At 36.6% G+C, this 18,252-nt stretch overlaps 1 protein-coding gene across 1 annotated transcript in view; it reads left to right on the top strand.

The window, feature by feature from the left end:
• The window catches only part of LOC107677268 (dihydropyrimidine dehydrogenase [NADP(+)]-like), a 186,546-nt gene that overhangs the window by 63,871 nt on the left and 104,423 nt on the right, over positions 1 to 18,252 (top strand). The window contains exons 6-11 of the mRNA XM_016472113.1: positions 1,435 to 1,631; positions 2,138 to 2,219; positions 3,503 to 3,590; positions 11,136 to 11,243; positions 12,760 to 12,929; positions 16,395 to 16,605. Coding sequence (XP_016327599.1) covers positions 1,435 to 1,631; positions 2,138 to 2,219; positions 3,503 to 3,590; positions 11,136 to 11,243; positions 12,760 to 12,929; positions 16,395 to 16,605 — 856 coding nt within the window. The remainder of the gene's footprint in view (positions 1 to 1,434; positions 1,632 to 2,137; positions 2,220 to 3,502; positions 3,591 to 11,135; positions 11,244 to 12,759; positions 12,930 to 16,394; positions 16,606 to 18,252) is intronic.

Raw genomic sequence — 18,252 nt, 5'->3', positions numbered from 1 at the left:
ATATATATATATATATAAAAAATGTTTTGATGTAAAGTTTGCCTTAATTTCTGCTGATCTGATGAGCATTATGTCATTTAGTACAGCCACCGTCTTGTTCAGAGGAGGTTGTTTGCATGTCTGTGGGACTAATGTATGGTACCTTTTACCTCCATGAAGTTTGGCCTGCTGCCACATGGCTTTTCAGGTGTAGTCTGAAGTCCATTGTTCGAATGTAGGCATACTGATCTGTCAAGAGATGAGATTGTGCTTTGAACTGCCACATTGTTTGTTTCATTGAAACCGCAATAATAGAAGAGTCTATAAACTGCTCTCAGGGATTATTAAAAATGCATTGTCATATAGCAATTTGGTCTTCACAGTCCATGAAACTCATGAATTACTATATTAATATCACCTATATTGTTGCCTGTTCAGGCATAATATTGTATTAACAATGCAGGCTTTTACATATGGATCTGACTAATCTTATTAGGAAGACAAAGCGTCAGCCCTCCTATTTTACTACTTGTAATGGATATACCGCCACAGGCTCCTCATTAATGCCTGTTTGGATAACTTGCTGTGTTTTTTATGTATCTGCTAACTATCTTTATGTTGATGTCTTCATCTGCATTAAAAACTCTGGCACAATGAATGAGTTTCTGAAATTCCTTTTTCTTTGTCTTCTCATTTGGGTCCTGTTTTTAGGAGCTGAATGAGTTCTTTGTGTCGGTTTTGTCTTAGCGCCTCTGAGTGGGCTTTCTGCTTTGGCTTTTAATAGTGAAGTGATGAATCAAATTGCCGCATGGTTTATATATTCATGTGTGTAATGTTTTTTTCTTCTCAGGCAAATTAGGAGGATGTCAGACTCTGCATCCAGGCAGACACTCAAAGCTTGTGTTTTCTCAATAGACACAATATCACTTTTGACCTCTGAATGTGAGAGTGGTGTTTGTCCCAGCAGAGCTGGTCATTAGCATGCTGCTTGGGATGATCTGCCTGATGATCTGGTATTCCCACCAGACTTTAGAACTAGATTAACCAGCAAAACTTGTTCAGTGAGCTACACCAGAAAGACTATCTTTGACCAGCTTAATCAGAACGATGGCTAGAATGACAGAATGGTGAATGGATGGATGAATGGATTGGTGGATGAATAGATGGATATATGGTAGATAGATGTATGGGTGAATGGATTGATAGATCTGGTTTCACCAGAATGTCTATACTGATATTCCAGCTTCATCAGTTAGACTTTATGGTTTCCACCAATTATGTTGGCACCAAATTTGAACTAACCAGCATGAACCAGCCAGAAATTCATGCTAGCTAGTTTGATCTTGAATTTCTTGCAAATTTTCTGAAGGTTTTCAGAACTATAAAACTGACTCTAATTTCCCAATGAAGGTACAATTACAAACATGCATTGCCTTTCTTCTGGTGTGTTTGCAGGTGTTCAAACAAATGGGTGTTCCTCAGATACGGAATCCCGATCTCCCGCCTCCAGATCAGATTCCTGAGAGCTATCACACTAAAATAGCTCTGATTGGCTGCGGCCCCGCCAGCATCAGCTGTGGCTCTTTCCTGGCCCGCTTGGGTTATGATGACATCACCATTTTCGAGAAGCAGAGGTTCATTGGAGGACTGAGGTCTGTAATTACTCTAACCCATGGTTCATACTCAGAATTCTCATCCTGTATCTAAGATGGTCCACTAAAGGGCATTGTTGATCCGGCCAGCCACAATCAATATGGGGCACATTGTAGAAGGTCAGAATAATTAATGAATGGTTTCTGTAATTGGGAATATTCATCTCTCAAATGCCGAGCTGGGATGAGGTTATCAGTTACTTGCTGTTGTATCTCCACCGCTGTTTAGTTTAACCAGCATGTCAATTGCATACAGGGGGCCTTGAATATCCAATGCAGCTCAAATCCGGTACTAGAAACAAGACTCTGGGGCTGTGTTCTCATTTAGACTGGCACAATTAAAGACTAAATAACCTATAACATAAGAAAGAATTCCAGAGATGGAACAATCCTTAGCACAGGGTGGAATTTTTATGTTTCCTTCCCTTAACTTCTCATCTCTAAGGGACTCCTTCTTACTCCCCTTCCTTTTCTTCTCATTTCATTTTCCCTCTCTTGATTTTCAGCTCTTCCGAGATCCCGCAATTCCGCTTGCCGTACGATGTGGTTCAGTTTGAGGTGGATTTGATGAAAGACCTGGGAGTGAAGGTAATGAAAGCCATCACACCTCCCTATCCTACCCCTCCTTCATGCCCCTGTGCACTCCCACCTGCCTCTTTTGAAGCCGGGAGGGGCGAGAGGTCTCAGGGAGGATCAGTGGTCCAAATGTCAGCCGCATTAATTAAGAACAATTAAAAGTTGCATTAGGGGTGGCAGACAGCGGCAGCCGAGCACCTCGGGGCTGCACACGCCTGTCTGTTTGTTTCCTGAATGTTTCAGCTACGGGAAAGGGCAATCAATAGTTGTCATCCGGCACACCTGCTCAGGATTCATTTTACACAGGAAATGCTTTTTTCCGCAGTTCGTGAAGAGCTGAGGATGATTGGGAGGGAGGGTGAGATGACAGATTTGCATGTTCCCTCAGTACCTATAAACAGACTCAGGGAGAGTGGGAGTGGATGTAAGGCTCTGGAGGAGGACAGACACTTTTCCGCTGACACAAGAAGTATTCAGATACGCCCTCCTGTGAAGCAGACACAGTTTTACAGGCCTTCAACTGAGCTTCGTTTTTTTCTTTTTCATCCTTCTTTGCTTCCTAACTTGTCCTTTGCTTTCATCTTTTCTTTGCGACTGGCTTCTTGACTTTTTTCACATTTTTTTCCTCATATGCACAAAAAAAGAGTTGAAGACGCCAACATGAAAGCTCGAACAGAAATGTTTGCTTCTTTCCTTCCTTCCTTCCGTCCATCCATCAGTCTGTCCATCCTTACTTCTTTCCTTTCGTTCTTCCGTCCAAACTTCTCACCATCCATCCTTCTTTCTTTTCCATTCTTCCTTCCTTCCTTCCTTCCATTCTTCTCAAACAAGACTTCTTTCATTCCTTCCTTCCTCTCTGCTTTTTTTTTCTTTTCTTTTCTTTTCTTTTTCTTTACTTTCATTTCATTTTCTTTTCTTTTACTTCCTTTCCTTTCCTTCACTTTCCTTGCTTTCTTTTAGAGAGGCTTTTCCTATGTTTTTCCACTGACATAAGAAGGATTCAGATACGCCCACCTGATACCTCTAACAGACATGATTTTACAAACCTTCATATGAGCTTCTTTCTTTCATTCTTTCTTTCTTGTTTTCTTGCTTTTTTCTTCATTGTTTTTTTTTTCGGCAGACAGAGACTTTTCCAACCGTTTTTTCCACTGCCACAAGATGAATTCAGAGAGGCCCTCCTGCAATCTCAAACAGACCCCGTTTTACATGCCTTCAGATGAGCTTCTGGTCTTTCATGGAGAATTTCTGTGGTCTTGCTTCTATTGATATGGCTTGTTTGAACTCTATTTCAGATTGTCTGTGACCGAGAACTCGGCCAAGATGGAATGACGCTTCTCTCGCTGAAAGAAGAGGGATACAAAGCTGTGTTCTTTGGAATTGGTCAGTTTATATGCATCTTCACACATTGTCTTGTCTATTATGTGGACAGACAAGCATGTACACTGAAAAGATGGAGAAAGCCTCTTTTTCTCTGAGTCACTGGCAGCTTCCTGGCTCCCTGTCTGTGTTAATGGCTATGGATGATCCACTTGACAATTTCTCCCCCTCTACCAGTAACCCCATTCACATCTCATTTTCCGCCCGACTCCTTGAGCTGCCGGTTTTTTTGTCGTGCTAACCTAACAGTGCATGGTCGGCCTGCCCACTGCTTCTCAGTGGAGGACACCCTGGTTTCTCATCAGATCCCTCTGCCCTGTTCTTTTCCAGCTGAGCCATTCACTGCCATTACATGTTGACCCTCAATGCTCCTCAGCATCTTGTAGTGTCAGGACTGAATCCTGCTCGAACAATAGGAACAACTCTTCTCTTCTCTTCTCTTCTCTTCTCTTCTCTTCTCTTCTCTGTTTATTGGCTTCTTTTTCTTTTCTTTCTTTCTTTCCTTCCCTTGTTTCATTTCTTTCTGCTATATTTCCTTTCCTTTTTGATTTCCCTTACTTCCTTCATTTCATCCTTTTCTTCTTCCCTTTGCTTTATTTCCTTCTTTCTCTCCTTCCTTCTCCTTTCGTTTTCTTCATTTTCCTTCCTTCTGTCCTTCCTTCCTACTTTTTTCTTTCATTTGTTTTGTCCATCCTAAGTTTCTTCCTTCCTTACATTCCTTACCTCTTCTTTTTCCTTATTTAATTCGCTTCCCTTTCGCTTGTCTTCCTTTCTTATTTTTCTGTTTCTAACTCTCTGTTTTCATTTCTCTCTCATTGTGTTTACTGACTGTTATCAGTATCAGAAGATGATATAAGACGTGACCTTTTGCTATTAGAATCAAATAATAATTATCATATTGGAACTAGCAGTGAGGAGCTTTGCTTTTTATTTTCAGACTGTGTGGAATCTCATCGTTATTATTTTTTTTCCCCTTTTTTTCCCAAAGCCAAGGAACAAATAAATGTATTCTTGAAAATGATATCTTCTGGCTATATAAGTTCTAGAATCCCATGTTGCTTATTAAAATTAATCAAAGAGGCTCTACTTTACATTGTAAAGCATTTCTAATTATGGCTCCTACACTGTAAAAAGTAATGAGTTGAACTTACTTGCAAAACCTGTGGAAACTGATTGCCTCAAATTTCTCAAGCAAATTAGTTTATAATTTTTGAGAAGTTATTAATATAAATATGATGATTGTGAAACGCTCTACTGGATTATGAGGCAGCAACAGCTTGTGGGCAAGCCAAAAAGCTGAAATCTTACTGTTATTTGACAGCTTGAAGAAAAAAACATTCAGAACCCTATCTGTAAAAAAAAAACAAGAAAAAACCTTAACCATTTCAAATTGTATTCACTCTAAAACTGTATTCATTGTTCTTTGCACCAGACAATGGAAACAGACCTTTAATCCAACAAACTAGATGCTCTTAAGTACTGTTTACTAAAGTTGTTTAGTTTAACTATTGCATCCACCTGAAAGTTCACATAACACAGTGTAATTAAGTAAATTCAACAAATTTGTAAAAATCAGTTATGTTTACTCGCTTTTCTTAAGTAGATTCAGTGATTACTTTTTACAGTGTAACCGAAGAAACTTATATCTGCTGAACTAAAATAATCTTATTACTAGAATAGCATAAATTTGTATAGAAATAAATTAAACTGTGATTGTGTGGCCCCCACATTGATTTTAGGAATTCAAACATTGCCTAAAGCTGTCCATGTGACTGCCTTATTGTACCGACAAAATGAGAAAAAGAATTAGTATAATTCATTGTTTTGAAATGCTGGTCTCTTAATACTGGCATCCTAATTATTAGTCTTTTACGTAGAGCATTTTTGGATTTCTCCACAAAGGGATATAAAGAAATTTCGACTGTGGGAGAAAGTGAAAGCGCTGAGTGTTTGCAATTAATTTCTCACGAGTCCTTTACGGTCTTTTTAAATGTCATCCACTCACATGATTGACATGCTAATTTCTCCCTGGCAATATGCAAAAATATGCAAAGTGGAAGCCAGGTTGAGGAAGTCAGATATAAGAGCATTGTTTCTAGGCTATAGGCTCAGGAGTCAATGGCTTTAAAGAGTCAATTAACACCTTAACTGCCATAGAGTGATGGGGTCTGTGATCTCTCTCTCTCTTATTTTCCAGATGTCTTTTTGATTTCATTGTCACCTTTATGACAACAAGAATGAAACACTATACAGTAAGTCAATTAATGATATAATGTACCCATAATGCCCTAAAAGCAGTGGAATATTAGTACCAACCACAAAATATTACTCAAAGTTAGTATATATGTTATTAAAAGCGTAGCGATCAATAAATGCAATGACATGATCAAAAGATGTACGCTCAGCACTGAGATGAGATGTTTCTGGAGAATACTTGAAGTTTTTAAAAGCTCCACAATCAATAGTTGCTACGAGTTGGCGGCAGTGATCGTTGGATGCTAGTCAATATGAGGTTATAATATTATACTGTAAAAATGACCCATTGTTTGTTTATGCTTCTGAAATACCACCCAATATGTCAAGAATCTGACACTGAATATGTGCTGCTACAAAAATGGAAACACATTTCTTTCAGAATGTTCCGTTGTCACTGGCAGCAATGTTAATTAACACCCATATAGAGGGAATTTATAATCTGTGAGGTTATGTAACATCTTTATGTACTAAACTTTAGTATGGCGAGCATCGATATAATTATAGCTCAAACTTAAGAGTTAGTTTTTTGTGCTACGGATATATAAATACCTTAAAATGTGTACTATTACATTTATAAGTGATTGAATTTACGATTTATGGCTGGTGGAAGATTGGACAGATGAATTAATACCACAGATTTATGTTGAAGAAGGTACCCGAGTCATATCTATAGACCACAATACCCTAACATTGTAGCAGCAAGCATGTTTTCTTCATAAAATGTAAAAATCTAGTTTAACTCTTCACCTTTTTTTTTTTCACTGTTATGCAATTCATAAGGGTCAAAGAGGTCAGGGACGGCAGAGAAAGGGCCTCCTGCCAGTGTCGCCCCCTCCTCTCAAAAGATGCCCATAGATAAGTCCTGATTAACGAGAGGGGTTCTGCTCTCCGGGTGATGTATTATTTTTTGATTTTGCATGGTGAAAGGGCCTCGGCTGCGAGAGTACCGCACAGAAGCTCATCCAGGGATCGTTGCTGAAGAAAATGTGATGCATCAGGAGACAAATGGAGACACATTAATTACAAAGAGCGCTGTCTCAAACCCTGGAGTTTTTGTTAAAACCCAGTTTGTCACGCCATACCACAAAGTTTCCCGTTCTTTCTGAACTTCCTTTTGTATTTTGGTGATGATCAGGTGATTGAGGTGACAGGTGTTTAGTTGATATGCTTCCTGAACAGTCTTGCAAAAATGTAACATTACACACATTATTTGTAACAAATTAACACTGAACATAAACTGTATTGTAAAGCCATGTTGTTGATGTTTATGGAGAAATATACAAATATTGATTCGTACCAACTACACCACTGGTTATTTTTATGTATTCATCATTTTTGGCTCACTAAACTCCTGTTTTAATTAGGCTACACATGAGTACACAAACGCATAGATTAAGGACAGCATTTTCAAACCCCTCAAACACATAAAAGCAGCTTTTTATAATTATTGACTGACATTCGTACTAACAAGACTCAAGTACCTGCTCAGAGATATGAGGCACATGTCTGCAATTTTGGAAGTCTATGTACAATTTTGAAAGTCTGTGTTTTTTATGTTGTTTATTAGACATGACACCTTGACAGCTTTAGTTGGTGGAAATGCCAGAATATCATCAGGATATCATTAAATTCATTTAGAAGCTTTCAACATTGTGTTCGGCATCCCCTAATGAGAATCACTGGTGATTTGCACCAAGTCTAATGTGTGAGACTACACCTTCAGCATGGGAGTATTTAATGTGAAGTTTGTGTATATATAGTATATATGTATATACAAATATATAAATAAATATATAAATGTATAATATTGAAATTTAAATATGCAGTAAACTATTAATATCCAAATTTTATTCTAAAACTCAAACATTTTATTAAAGACTCTTAAATCTGATTGAATTGGCAACATTTGAATATTTGAATATAAGTGTAGGTAATTTAAATTTATATGTACATTTACATGCTGTATATGTATATATAATGGCAGGCAAAAGTTTGGCATAATTATGATTTTTAATGTTTTTGAAAGAAGCATCTTATACTCACCAAGGCTGCATTTATTTGATAAAAAAATATAGTAATATCGTGGAAAGTTTTTACAATGTAAGATAACTCAATTTTATATATTTTAAAATGCAATATATTCCTGTGATGGCAAAGCTGAATTTTCAGCATCCATTACTCCAGTCTTCATTGCGATCCTTCAGTAATCATTGTAATATTTTGATTTGGTGCTCAAGAAGTTATATAAATGCATGCATATATATATATATATATATATATATATATATATATGAACCGGTGAGCCAAAACATTATAATCATCTCTGGTAAATGAACAATCAGTTCATGTAATCAGTGTTTTGGTGCAGGAGAAATGGACAGGAATATAAATCTGAGTGACTGAATGACAAGGGTCAAATTGTTGTGTTCAGACAACTGTGTCAGTGCATCTCAGAAATAGCGAGGCTTGTGGGATGCTCCTGGTCAGCATTTGTGAGAACCTACCAAGAGTGGTCCGAGGAGGGACAAACCACAAATTGGTGACCGTGTGTATGGATTCCAAGGCTCATCAGTGGTAGAAGGTCTGTGGAGACAGTTTTAATGATGGACCGCAAATATCTGCTACTTTTACATAGCGTAAATAGAATCACTATTTTCACTTAGTGTAAATAGCACATCACTAAAAATACTGCTGTTGTCACTTAGTGTAAATTTAATATATCACTATTTTCACATAGCGTAAATAGTATCTACTTTCACTTAGTGTAAATAGCATCCAATGTAATATGTAATGAAAAAAGGAAAAAGAGAGTTCTGCAAAAGGCAGATTCGAACTCTGGTTGACCGCATCATATGCTTCCTCCACGAGTATCGCTATCTACGACCTGCACCACTGCAGATGCTGATTAACACTGTCCAACGAGATAAAATAAATATGACACAAGTGAGTTTATTCTCAGCATTTAATTTCGACTTTTTTTCTCGAAATTAAAAAAAAAAATTTCTCTAAACACAACAACGTTTTCTCGTAATTTTGAGGTTATTCTTAACATTTAATTTTGAAATTTTTTCTCGAAATTTTATTAGTTTTTTTCTCGAAACACAACGACTGTATTCACGAAATTTAATTATTTAATTCTCAACATTTTATTTCGACATTTTTCTTGAAATTTAACGAGTTTAATCTGACATTATTATGACTTTAATTGCGAGATGGTTTTATTTTTTTATTACTACTTGGCCCTAATCCTCTTCTATATAAATATGATCTGTCTATTTATAATAAAATAAAATGTTAATTTAATATGGCATTTTGTAGTAAAAATAAAAATAAATATATTTTTTATTTTTTAAAGAATTATTAGATTTTTTAATAAGACATTTATATCTTTTATTGAACAGCTGTTTTTGTCGAATTGCAGTGATTTTGCCACAGTTAAGGGAATCTTTGCACTAAAGTGCTTTTGATTGTGTTTTAAAAACACTTCTTAACTGTGGTAAAATCAGAAACACAGCCTCTTGTTGCTTTTTCAGTGATATACAGCAACAGGAGGGCACTTTAAAAACCTGAATGCTGCCAGTTGCCGTCACATAAAGCTTTTCATATAAACCTGTTGTAAAACTAAAGCCAGAAGACTGCTCTGTCAAACAGAATCAGCTATGCGAACACGGCTCGAAGGAAGACGGGCTGGTTATTGGTGAGCTAGCGTTTATTCGTAGGCCACACGCTGGCTTGTTTGGTGAAGGTTAACTTTAAAAACGTGGTAATTGCAGTGTTATTGACGACTTCTGGAGATGTGTGAGAGGTGGGCGTCTAATTATTGTATGATTTAATGACCAGTTTCATTAATAATAAGTTAAACTTTTTAAATCATGCTGTGTGCTTTCACCTCTCTGCCCTTGGCTTTTTAAGCCAGACAGAGCGGATGAATCCGAGAACGGTGGGTGGAGAGGTCCTGTCGGATACCTGGATGATACACCACAGGAGGCTGTTAAAATCTTAGCAACTCTATTTTCTGCTTTTTGTATTTTCACATGAGGGTGTAAAAAGGATACGTTTACTAAAGGCTTGTTTGAATTAAGCAAACGAAGGTGTTGATGCATGTTGTAATGCATTTCCTTGCAATCACTTTGATATAACAAAGAGTGAAAAATTGAAGGGGGTCTGAATACTTTCCGTACCCACTGTAGCTGATTGGTTCTGACAGCAACACCCCAGTCTTCCATCTCTCAATCACTTAGTGCCTCATTACCACTGTCTTATGCTTTCCATCTCAGTCACAGTGGATCTCGTGAACTTCTCACGTTACAGTTCTCGCAAATGCTCTGATCTCTGCCAAAGGGTTTTATCTTATTAAGACACCATCGTGCCTTGAACAAGGTGCAGCATTCACTGCATTTAAACCGCAACAAAATCATGCTTGCATGTCCCGATTTAGATGTACAGAAGATTGAGAGATTTTCAGAACTCACTTTGTCCGGGCTTCTTTAGAATGGATGATAATTGTGGGTTTTGAGGCATCAGAGGCCTGACGCTGATGTCTAAACATCGCTCCCACTGAAACCACCAAGATTACATTATGTGTGATTATGTTTAATGATGTTAATAACACTAAACATTCGGAAAGTGATGCAACAGACATTAGAGGCAGGAAGAAGTCAACATAGGGAGGAAATAGAAATTGGAATTAGTATCTGCGGATGTGAGATTTCATCTACCTCATTACCTCAGATGCCTATCCGTGTGATTTGTTGTACACATTGTATATATAAATGGAAGTTATGTAATCTACAATTCTGTAGATTACACACTCATATATATATATATATATACAGTGGGTACGGAAAGTATTCAGTATATATATATATATTAATAAATATAACTAATGAATTAATTATTAAAATTATTATTAAATAAAAAATAATAAATATATTTTGATTTATTATAAATATTTAAATAATTATAATTAAATTATTTTGTTATGATTCATTATTTCAAAATCAATATGAAAAACATTTGCAATGATGAACTGTGCATAATAACACTAGGAGCATGCACTCTAAAAAATGCTGGGTTGTTTTTACCCAACTTTGGGTCAAATATGGACTAACCCAACTGTTGGGTTAGTCCAAATTTGACCCAAAAGTTGGGTTAGTCCAAATTTGACCCAAAGTTGGGTTGAAATAACCCAGCATTTTTTAGAGTGTGTCTTAAAGTAAACAAGGTCAATTTGTTGTAGAAATCGATTTAACTTTTATTGTGGATTGTGTATGTCTGTCTGATTTGTTGCAGGTTTACCTCAAGCTAACAGGCACATGCTCTTTGATGGCCTCTCTACTGAACAGGGTTTTTACACATCGAAGGACTTTCTCCCTCTAGTCGCGAAAGCCAGTAAACCAGGTGAACAACCTGAAAAATCTGTCTGTCGCAAAGTCACACCTGATGATTTAACGTTTCTGAAGCACCATAAGGACTGAGTCCAGTTTCTTTTAATTATATTTACCTTGCTAACAAAAAAAGTAACAATAGTACCAGTAGTTTTTGTTGTTGTTATCAAGTTTTTTGCATATGTGTTCTTTGAAATGCCTTGAAGTACCATGAATATAGCAATTATTTAGTTCCATTTTGGATTATGTTGTAATTATAAACTTTCATAATCATGAGCGGTAATCATTGTTCTGGATATTGGCTTGATATTTGTCCTGTGATGAGACTTTCTGAAGGTAAACTTGTTTGTTCTTGTGTTGGCTTTAACCATGATATACTTATTCATTGGCATACTTTGAAGAAGGGGTGGAGACCGAAAATGGTGCATGGTATAGTTTGCTATGCCAGATGTAATTGCTGCTTCTGAAGGTATATCTGAATAATCGAAAAGAACAGAAAGGAAGATGAGAAGTTTTTATTCCTGCTCCCCAGATTAATGGGGGTTTAGACTCACAATATTGGCATCAGAATCAAATGAAAATGGAAATTTTGGGGAAAGAACTTGATTGAATGAATAAATCTTAATCCAATGTGCCGTTCTGCCTCTTACTGCAACTCGCTGCATTAAGGCAGTTGGCCAAGGATTTAATGAAATAGGAACATCTGAATCTTTACAAGCATTTGACACAAAATGCTGCAGAGCTTTAAAATGTTAAAGTGTTAAAATTGATGTTTTTACACATAAGATATTGCCGTTATACTACAGCCAAATACAGCCTAAACTGTAAGGTTAAAAACGGCATTACAATTACTCGTAATAAACAAAAAAAAAATGTATGAATGATTTTGAAAATAATAATGATAATAATATAATTTAAATAATTTATAATAAAATTATAAAAAATAATATGACATAAATTTATATATATATATTTTTTTCTAATTTAAAATGCTACTGTAATACATTTTTGTAATTTTATATTATGTATGTACAAAGTAGCATTTTATATATAGTATTATTTGACTACACAATTATTATTATATTTGTTTTTGATATTTTTTTATAAGAAAGTAAATAGAGTCAGCTGATCAGATGCTGATAGTTTTTATCATATGCTGAAATCATTGCGTTCGATTTAGGCGCAGACACCCTTATCGCATCTAAAAATAAAAACAGTACCACGACAGGTGTGAAGTATGAAATTACTGATACAAGGACATTTCCGGAAAAATATGAAATCATAAAAAAGAAAACAAAGACAGAAAGACGAGGTGAACCAGGCTCTTATGGAAACAGAATAATTTGATAGTGACGTGCTGTGAGACTCCGAGATGCAATTTTACAGCGCTTTATGAGCAAGCATCTGCTGAGCCGTTAAGTGAGAATTGTTCTATAGGCAGAATTAGTTTTTTTTCTCCCTTTTTCTCAGTCTGTCTTGTCCTCCTCCTCCTCCTCCTCCTCCTCCTCCTCCTGTTTCTTGGATTTCAGGGATGTGTCGTTGTCACTCAGCACTGCCGGAGCTCCGTGGCACTGTGATCGTTCTGGGCGCTGGAGACACGGCCTTCGACTGCGCTACTTCTGCCCTGCGCTGTGGCGCCCGTCGTGTGTTTGTGGTCTTCAGGAAGGGCTTCACCAACATACGAGCAGTTCCTGAGGAGGTGAGGACTCCGAGATAGAATGAAAGTGAGATAATATCAGAAAGAAGACTAAATATATGCTTAAAAGTAAGGGTTTTAGCATCATTTGGTGGTACATTGGGTTTGATATTTTGTTATCAGTGCCAGAGATCAATTTTTTTTAATCCCACGGACCTCCAAATATTATGATCTCCCTTTCTAAAAAAATGTCTTTATTATTTTACTGTATATTTCCATAATAAATAAGTCAGCTTTTTTATTTAGTTTAGTTCTCTTTTGTTTTTGACCAAATTTTCTTTTAACTTTCCTAAAGGCTTTCTTTGTGACCACAGTTTTAAAAAAATAATTCTGCTTTTCTTTTAAATTTTCCGCAGACTGACTTTGTGAGCACAGTTTGAAAATCCCTGATCTATGCAATTGAATTCATATATTAAATGAAACCACTGTTTTATTATTAGAAATGTATTATTTATTTAGAAATATTAGACATTACATATTATATATTAGAAATTTGAAGAAGTTCGTTTCAAAATTACTATTATTATTTACACGCATGCATTGTTAGGGTCTCTAGGACCCCAGTTGAACAAGTGGGATGAAGCATCACTTTTCAAAGAACGTGTAGAATATAGTTTTTAATTTAACGTACATAAAAACGTTTTTTTTTTTAGAAAGTTTTTGGTAGAGTCCTAAGTGGAACCTTTAAATTTAAAGTGTGTTTTGAATTCATTTTTTCTTCTAGGAATAGAGGAAAAACGATAGCAAGTAGGAGAAGAGCGAGAAGGCAGAAAGTCAAGGAGAGTCAGGAAGTGAGAGAAAGAGAGTCAACATCAGGCAGCAGAGTGAAGCTTATTAATATTTGGTGTGAGAGAAGTGTGAAGCAGAGATTTATGAAGAGCTCTGTGAGAGTGTCCTCTCTCTCTAGACCACTGACACCACTCCTAAGCCTTTCCACTCTCATTTATTGCAGACTTGCCTTTGCTTTCAGGGGGAGATTACTGTCAATTGTCCTACTCGCACACAGGGCTCTCTGGTGAGCTATATACCCGCTTCCACTCTGGTAATGATGCCAGCCGGCTAAACGTGTCATGATCAGCTCCATTTAGACAAAGCTGTCAAATATGTGTGTCGGATGTACTGAGGGAACTTATTTTTTTCACCATTATGTTTTTGAGACATGGCTAGGACAAAGTACCAGTCCATAAAGTTGTCTTTCTATATAAAAAAGTACACCATTTTTTGTTTAAATATTAAAAGTACTAAATGCAGTGCCAGTGTGCAACTGTATAATGTCTGATAATCTAATAATTAAAAAAAAGTTTTTTAAACAGGTAGCCCCGCCCCCAAACTCACACCATTGGTTGAGCCAGAGCAAAGCGGCACAAAACCAGTAGTTGTCTCTGTGCATTAAAGTGAAATTAGAAACTATTTTAAAACTGAAAAAATTACACACTTCACCTTTAAGTCTGATTCACACATTGTTCTTCACATCACCCACCACATTAGGATAAAGTACGGTAAAGTGCAGTAATTATTCACATCTGTTTACACTCTCCAGTGAAGACGCTCGCCTAATACGGCCGCCATCATCTTCAACTCATTAAAGCTGTTTATAAGTTATATTAAGTTTAAGACTCCTGTAGGCATACATAATCAGAACAGAGCGCTCGACTGTGCATTGACGTGAACTGAGACAATTTATGGAAACGTAGTAATAAGAAAATATAATTTGTCACCGCACGACTACATTCCTCCCACTGGCCCCCTCTAAGAAGCCAGTGGGCTTCTATTAAATGATTCAACTGCACTTTTCATCAGTTTTTTTTTTTTTTTTTTTGGTGTAGTCTGAGAGAAAATCTTCTGTAAACTTTCTGATGTGCTTCCACCAAGCCAAGTCGCACTTAATGTCTTTTAACGAGGTACAGCTCTCTCGTAATCATGCGCTTCATTATCTCATGGCCAGATAAAAGACAGGACCTTTGCTGGTTGTTGTTATGTGCACTAACTTTGCACTTGTTCAGTTTTAAGACCAGAAACATACTTAAAGGAATAGCTCACCCAAAAATTAAAATACTGTTTTCATTTACTCACCATTGTGTTGTTCCAAACTTGTATGACTTACTTTTTTCAGTGCAACATGAAATATGAAAAATGTCTGTTTTTTTTAAGTCCTTACAGTGCAAGTCAGTGGGGTCCAAAGTTTTTTTTGACCATGTTGACATTCAGAATATCCTCTTTTGTGCTCTGCAGGTAAAAGAGGTCACGCTGGATGAGAAAGACATGATGTTGACTAACGATGACAGAATTTTCTTTTTTTCCCTCTTTTTTTGTGAGCTATGCGTTCAAGTGCACTTAAAAAAAAAGAAAATGAATACTTTTATTTTCAACCCAAATATTCAGATGTGTGCAGTGCATTTTATGGAGGACTGTTTTCTGATCCTGGGAAAGTAGACTACAATGCCGGCTGTTCTGACTCATAGTCTGTAAGTACGTTTTCATATTTAAAGGATTTGCCACTGATGATTCAAACGTGAGTTTTGAGCAGCGTAGAGTAGCGCTTGTAGTTTGTCATTTCTCCGATCACAAATGCAGACATGGTTTTATGTTTACGCGGCGCGATGCAACGCAACGCGTAAAAAGACAGTATAAGTCATTATAATCCGTAATTATGTCCCCACTGGATGCAACAAATGCCTCGTTTATAATGGGTTTTAATGTTTTTGTCTCGTCGCTCCGGGACATGGCCTGACAGTGTGGTAAGGGGCGTAACATTTCCGTCACACGCTTGAGGTATTCGGCCAATCACAATGCACTGGATAGCTGGCCAATCAGAGCACACCTCGCTTTTCAGACTGATGAGCTTTGTAAAAATCGATGCGTTTCAGAAGGCGGTGCATAGAGGAGAAACAATAATGTACAGTATGTGGAAAATAATGTGTTTTTTGAACCTTAAACCGCATAAACACATTTCATTACACCAAATACACAACATAATGTTCTTTTTAGCAACATCATATGACCCCTTTAAATTACATTAAAAGTGAGAGTGAAGACATCTAAGGTAAAAAAAAATTATATTTAAAAAAAAAATGCTAAGTTTAACTAATTTGCTCAGCAAAATTCTCTTCAAACGGTTGCTCCAGCATGACAGTAATTGAGCTGAAACGAAAACAGACCATAGGCTAGGCTAGGTTCGTATTAGCTCACTGCTTACTGTATACTGTGTTCTGTACACTGTATAATGCATGCTTAAAAAAGTAGAACTGTATGTGAAACCAGAAGTATTATGCATATCATACATATGCAGATAATCATTTCAAACAATAGGCCAAACAACCTCAATTCATTGCATATTTGATTGTGTAATATTTGCACTCTGGGACATGTCAGATATTTCGTTCAAAAAAATGTTGTCAAGCTAGAAGAATTTATACGTGAATTCTATTTGTTTTAGGGCCTTAAGTGGAGTCTTTGTGTTGTGTTTAGATGGAGCTGGCCAAGGAGGAGAAATGTGAGTTCCTGCCCTTCCTCTCTCCACGTGAGGTGTTGCTAAAGGCAGGCCGGATCCATGGAATGGAGTTCTGCCGAACTGAGCAAACAGAGTCGGGTCAGTGGGTGGAGGATGAGGAGCAGATCATGCGACTAAAGGCCGACTATATCATCAGTGCTTTCGGCTCTCTGATGAACAACCCCGCAGGTATTGTATGTTCCTTATTACAAATGAACACAACTCCTCCAAAATGTGATTATTTTTCAAGTAATGTTCTCCAGAATAATTACAGTTTAAAATATGCAGAGCATTTGTAATCAGTTACTTACCAGGTGCTATTTTAGTCAGGATGCTTCCTATGTAGGGAATAGTCACTAAGCATTGGAACAGACCCGATGTCTCACAGTAAATTTAGTGATTCTGAACAGTGTGGGTTGGACTGAGGCTTATTATGCTGTAAGTAAACCCATCAGCGCTCTGAACGGCTGCCATTTTCAAGTGGATGAGGGCCATGTTGTTGGTGTTGTTTCAGGGATTTATTTATTTGATTTAGGTCGAATTAGCTTGGCTGTCTTGCAACACCAGTGTTCTCCGATTAAGTAGTGAAGTGTACAAAGGTATATTTGACCAAGTATCCCAGTCCCCCGCTAATAAACTTTCTCCTTATCACAGGCAGTCTGGAAATCAGCAGTGGGTTTTAAAGGGGTCCTATTATGCTCTTTTACGAAGTCGTAATTTTGTTTTGGGGGTGTACTAGAACAGGCTCTCATACTAGGTTGTTCGAAAAACACATTATTTTTCACATATTTTACATTATTACAACACCTCTCTCCCCAGTCTGGCATGAACGGCTCGAATAGTTCCTGTATCAAATGAAGGCCCGCCTTCTGAAATACGAAATGTGCTGTGATTGGTTAGCTGGGCCAGTGTGTGTTGTGATTAGCAGCACTCGGCGCCTGGTCGGGAAATGTCACGCCCCTTACCATAGCCGCCTGCGAGCTTCAGTGTAAATATTGCGTCAAAATCAAATCAATTTGAGCGCGATTTAAACCCGGATGATTGTAACCACTCTAAGTTCATCTGCCTTGGAGAAACTAGCACGTCTCTGACATAGTGATAACACTCGTTACCTTCTCTAGTGCAGCTCAACCAGGTCTCATCCCATTCGTCGGTATTTGTGATATCACAAATCCCGGAAAATATGCGTTGCAGTCCAAACGAGTCGTTCATTGTAGTTTTTGAAAAGTGATTTCTGTTCAATAAAATATCTCCTTTTGAGTTGGACTTTGAGCTTTGTAACTTTGCAGATCTTTTTTATGCTCAAACAGCAACATTACAGACTAACTAAAGTTGAAAAAGTGAAAAAGCATAATAGGACCCCTTTAAAGCTTGACCATATCATACACACATGTATATACAAAGCCATATTCTATTCTATTCTATTCTATTCTATTCTTAATTAAAATATCATTTTATAATAAAACTCATTACAACAAAACACATATCAGATATAATTACAGTTTGTATATGGTACATGTTGATATTATTAAATAATTTTCTGAAATCATTAATACATTATATAATGGCAGCTATCATTTAATTTACATTGAAATATGAGTTTTCTTTTGCTTTCATATAATATTATTACATAGTATAAAACTGTTTTACATATAACAATATTAATATAATATGATAATATTAATTAAATTCATATATCATAGAATATTAACAGAAAACATTACTGGTACATTACTTTACAATTTGTATATGATACATTTTTAAATATGAAATAACTTTCTTTAAGTCATCAAAACATAATGGTAGATCTGGTTTCATTTACATTGAAATATTAAT

The sequence above is a fragment of the Sinocyclocheilus anshuiensis genome, unplaced genomic scaffold (assembly GCF_001515605.1).
Source record: "Sinocyclocheilus anshuiensis isolate Anshui unplaced genomic scaffold, SAMN03320099.WGS_v1.1 scaffold392, whole genome shotgun sequence".
Lineage (NCBI taxonomy): Eukaryota > Metazoa > Chordata > Actinopteri > Cypriniformes > Cyprinidae > Sinocyclocheilus > Sinocyclocheilus anshuiensis.
The sequence above is the reverse complement of the archived record's forward strand: the minus strand, read 5'-3'. Positions and strand labels throughout refer to the sequence as shown.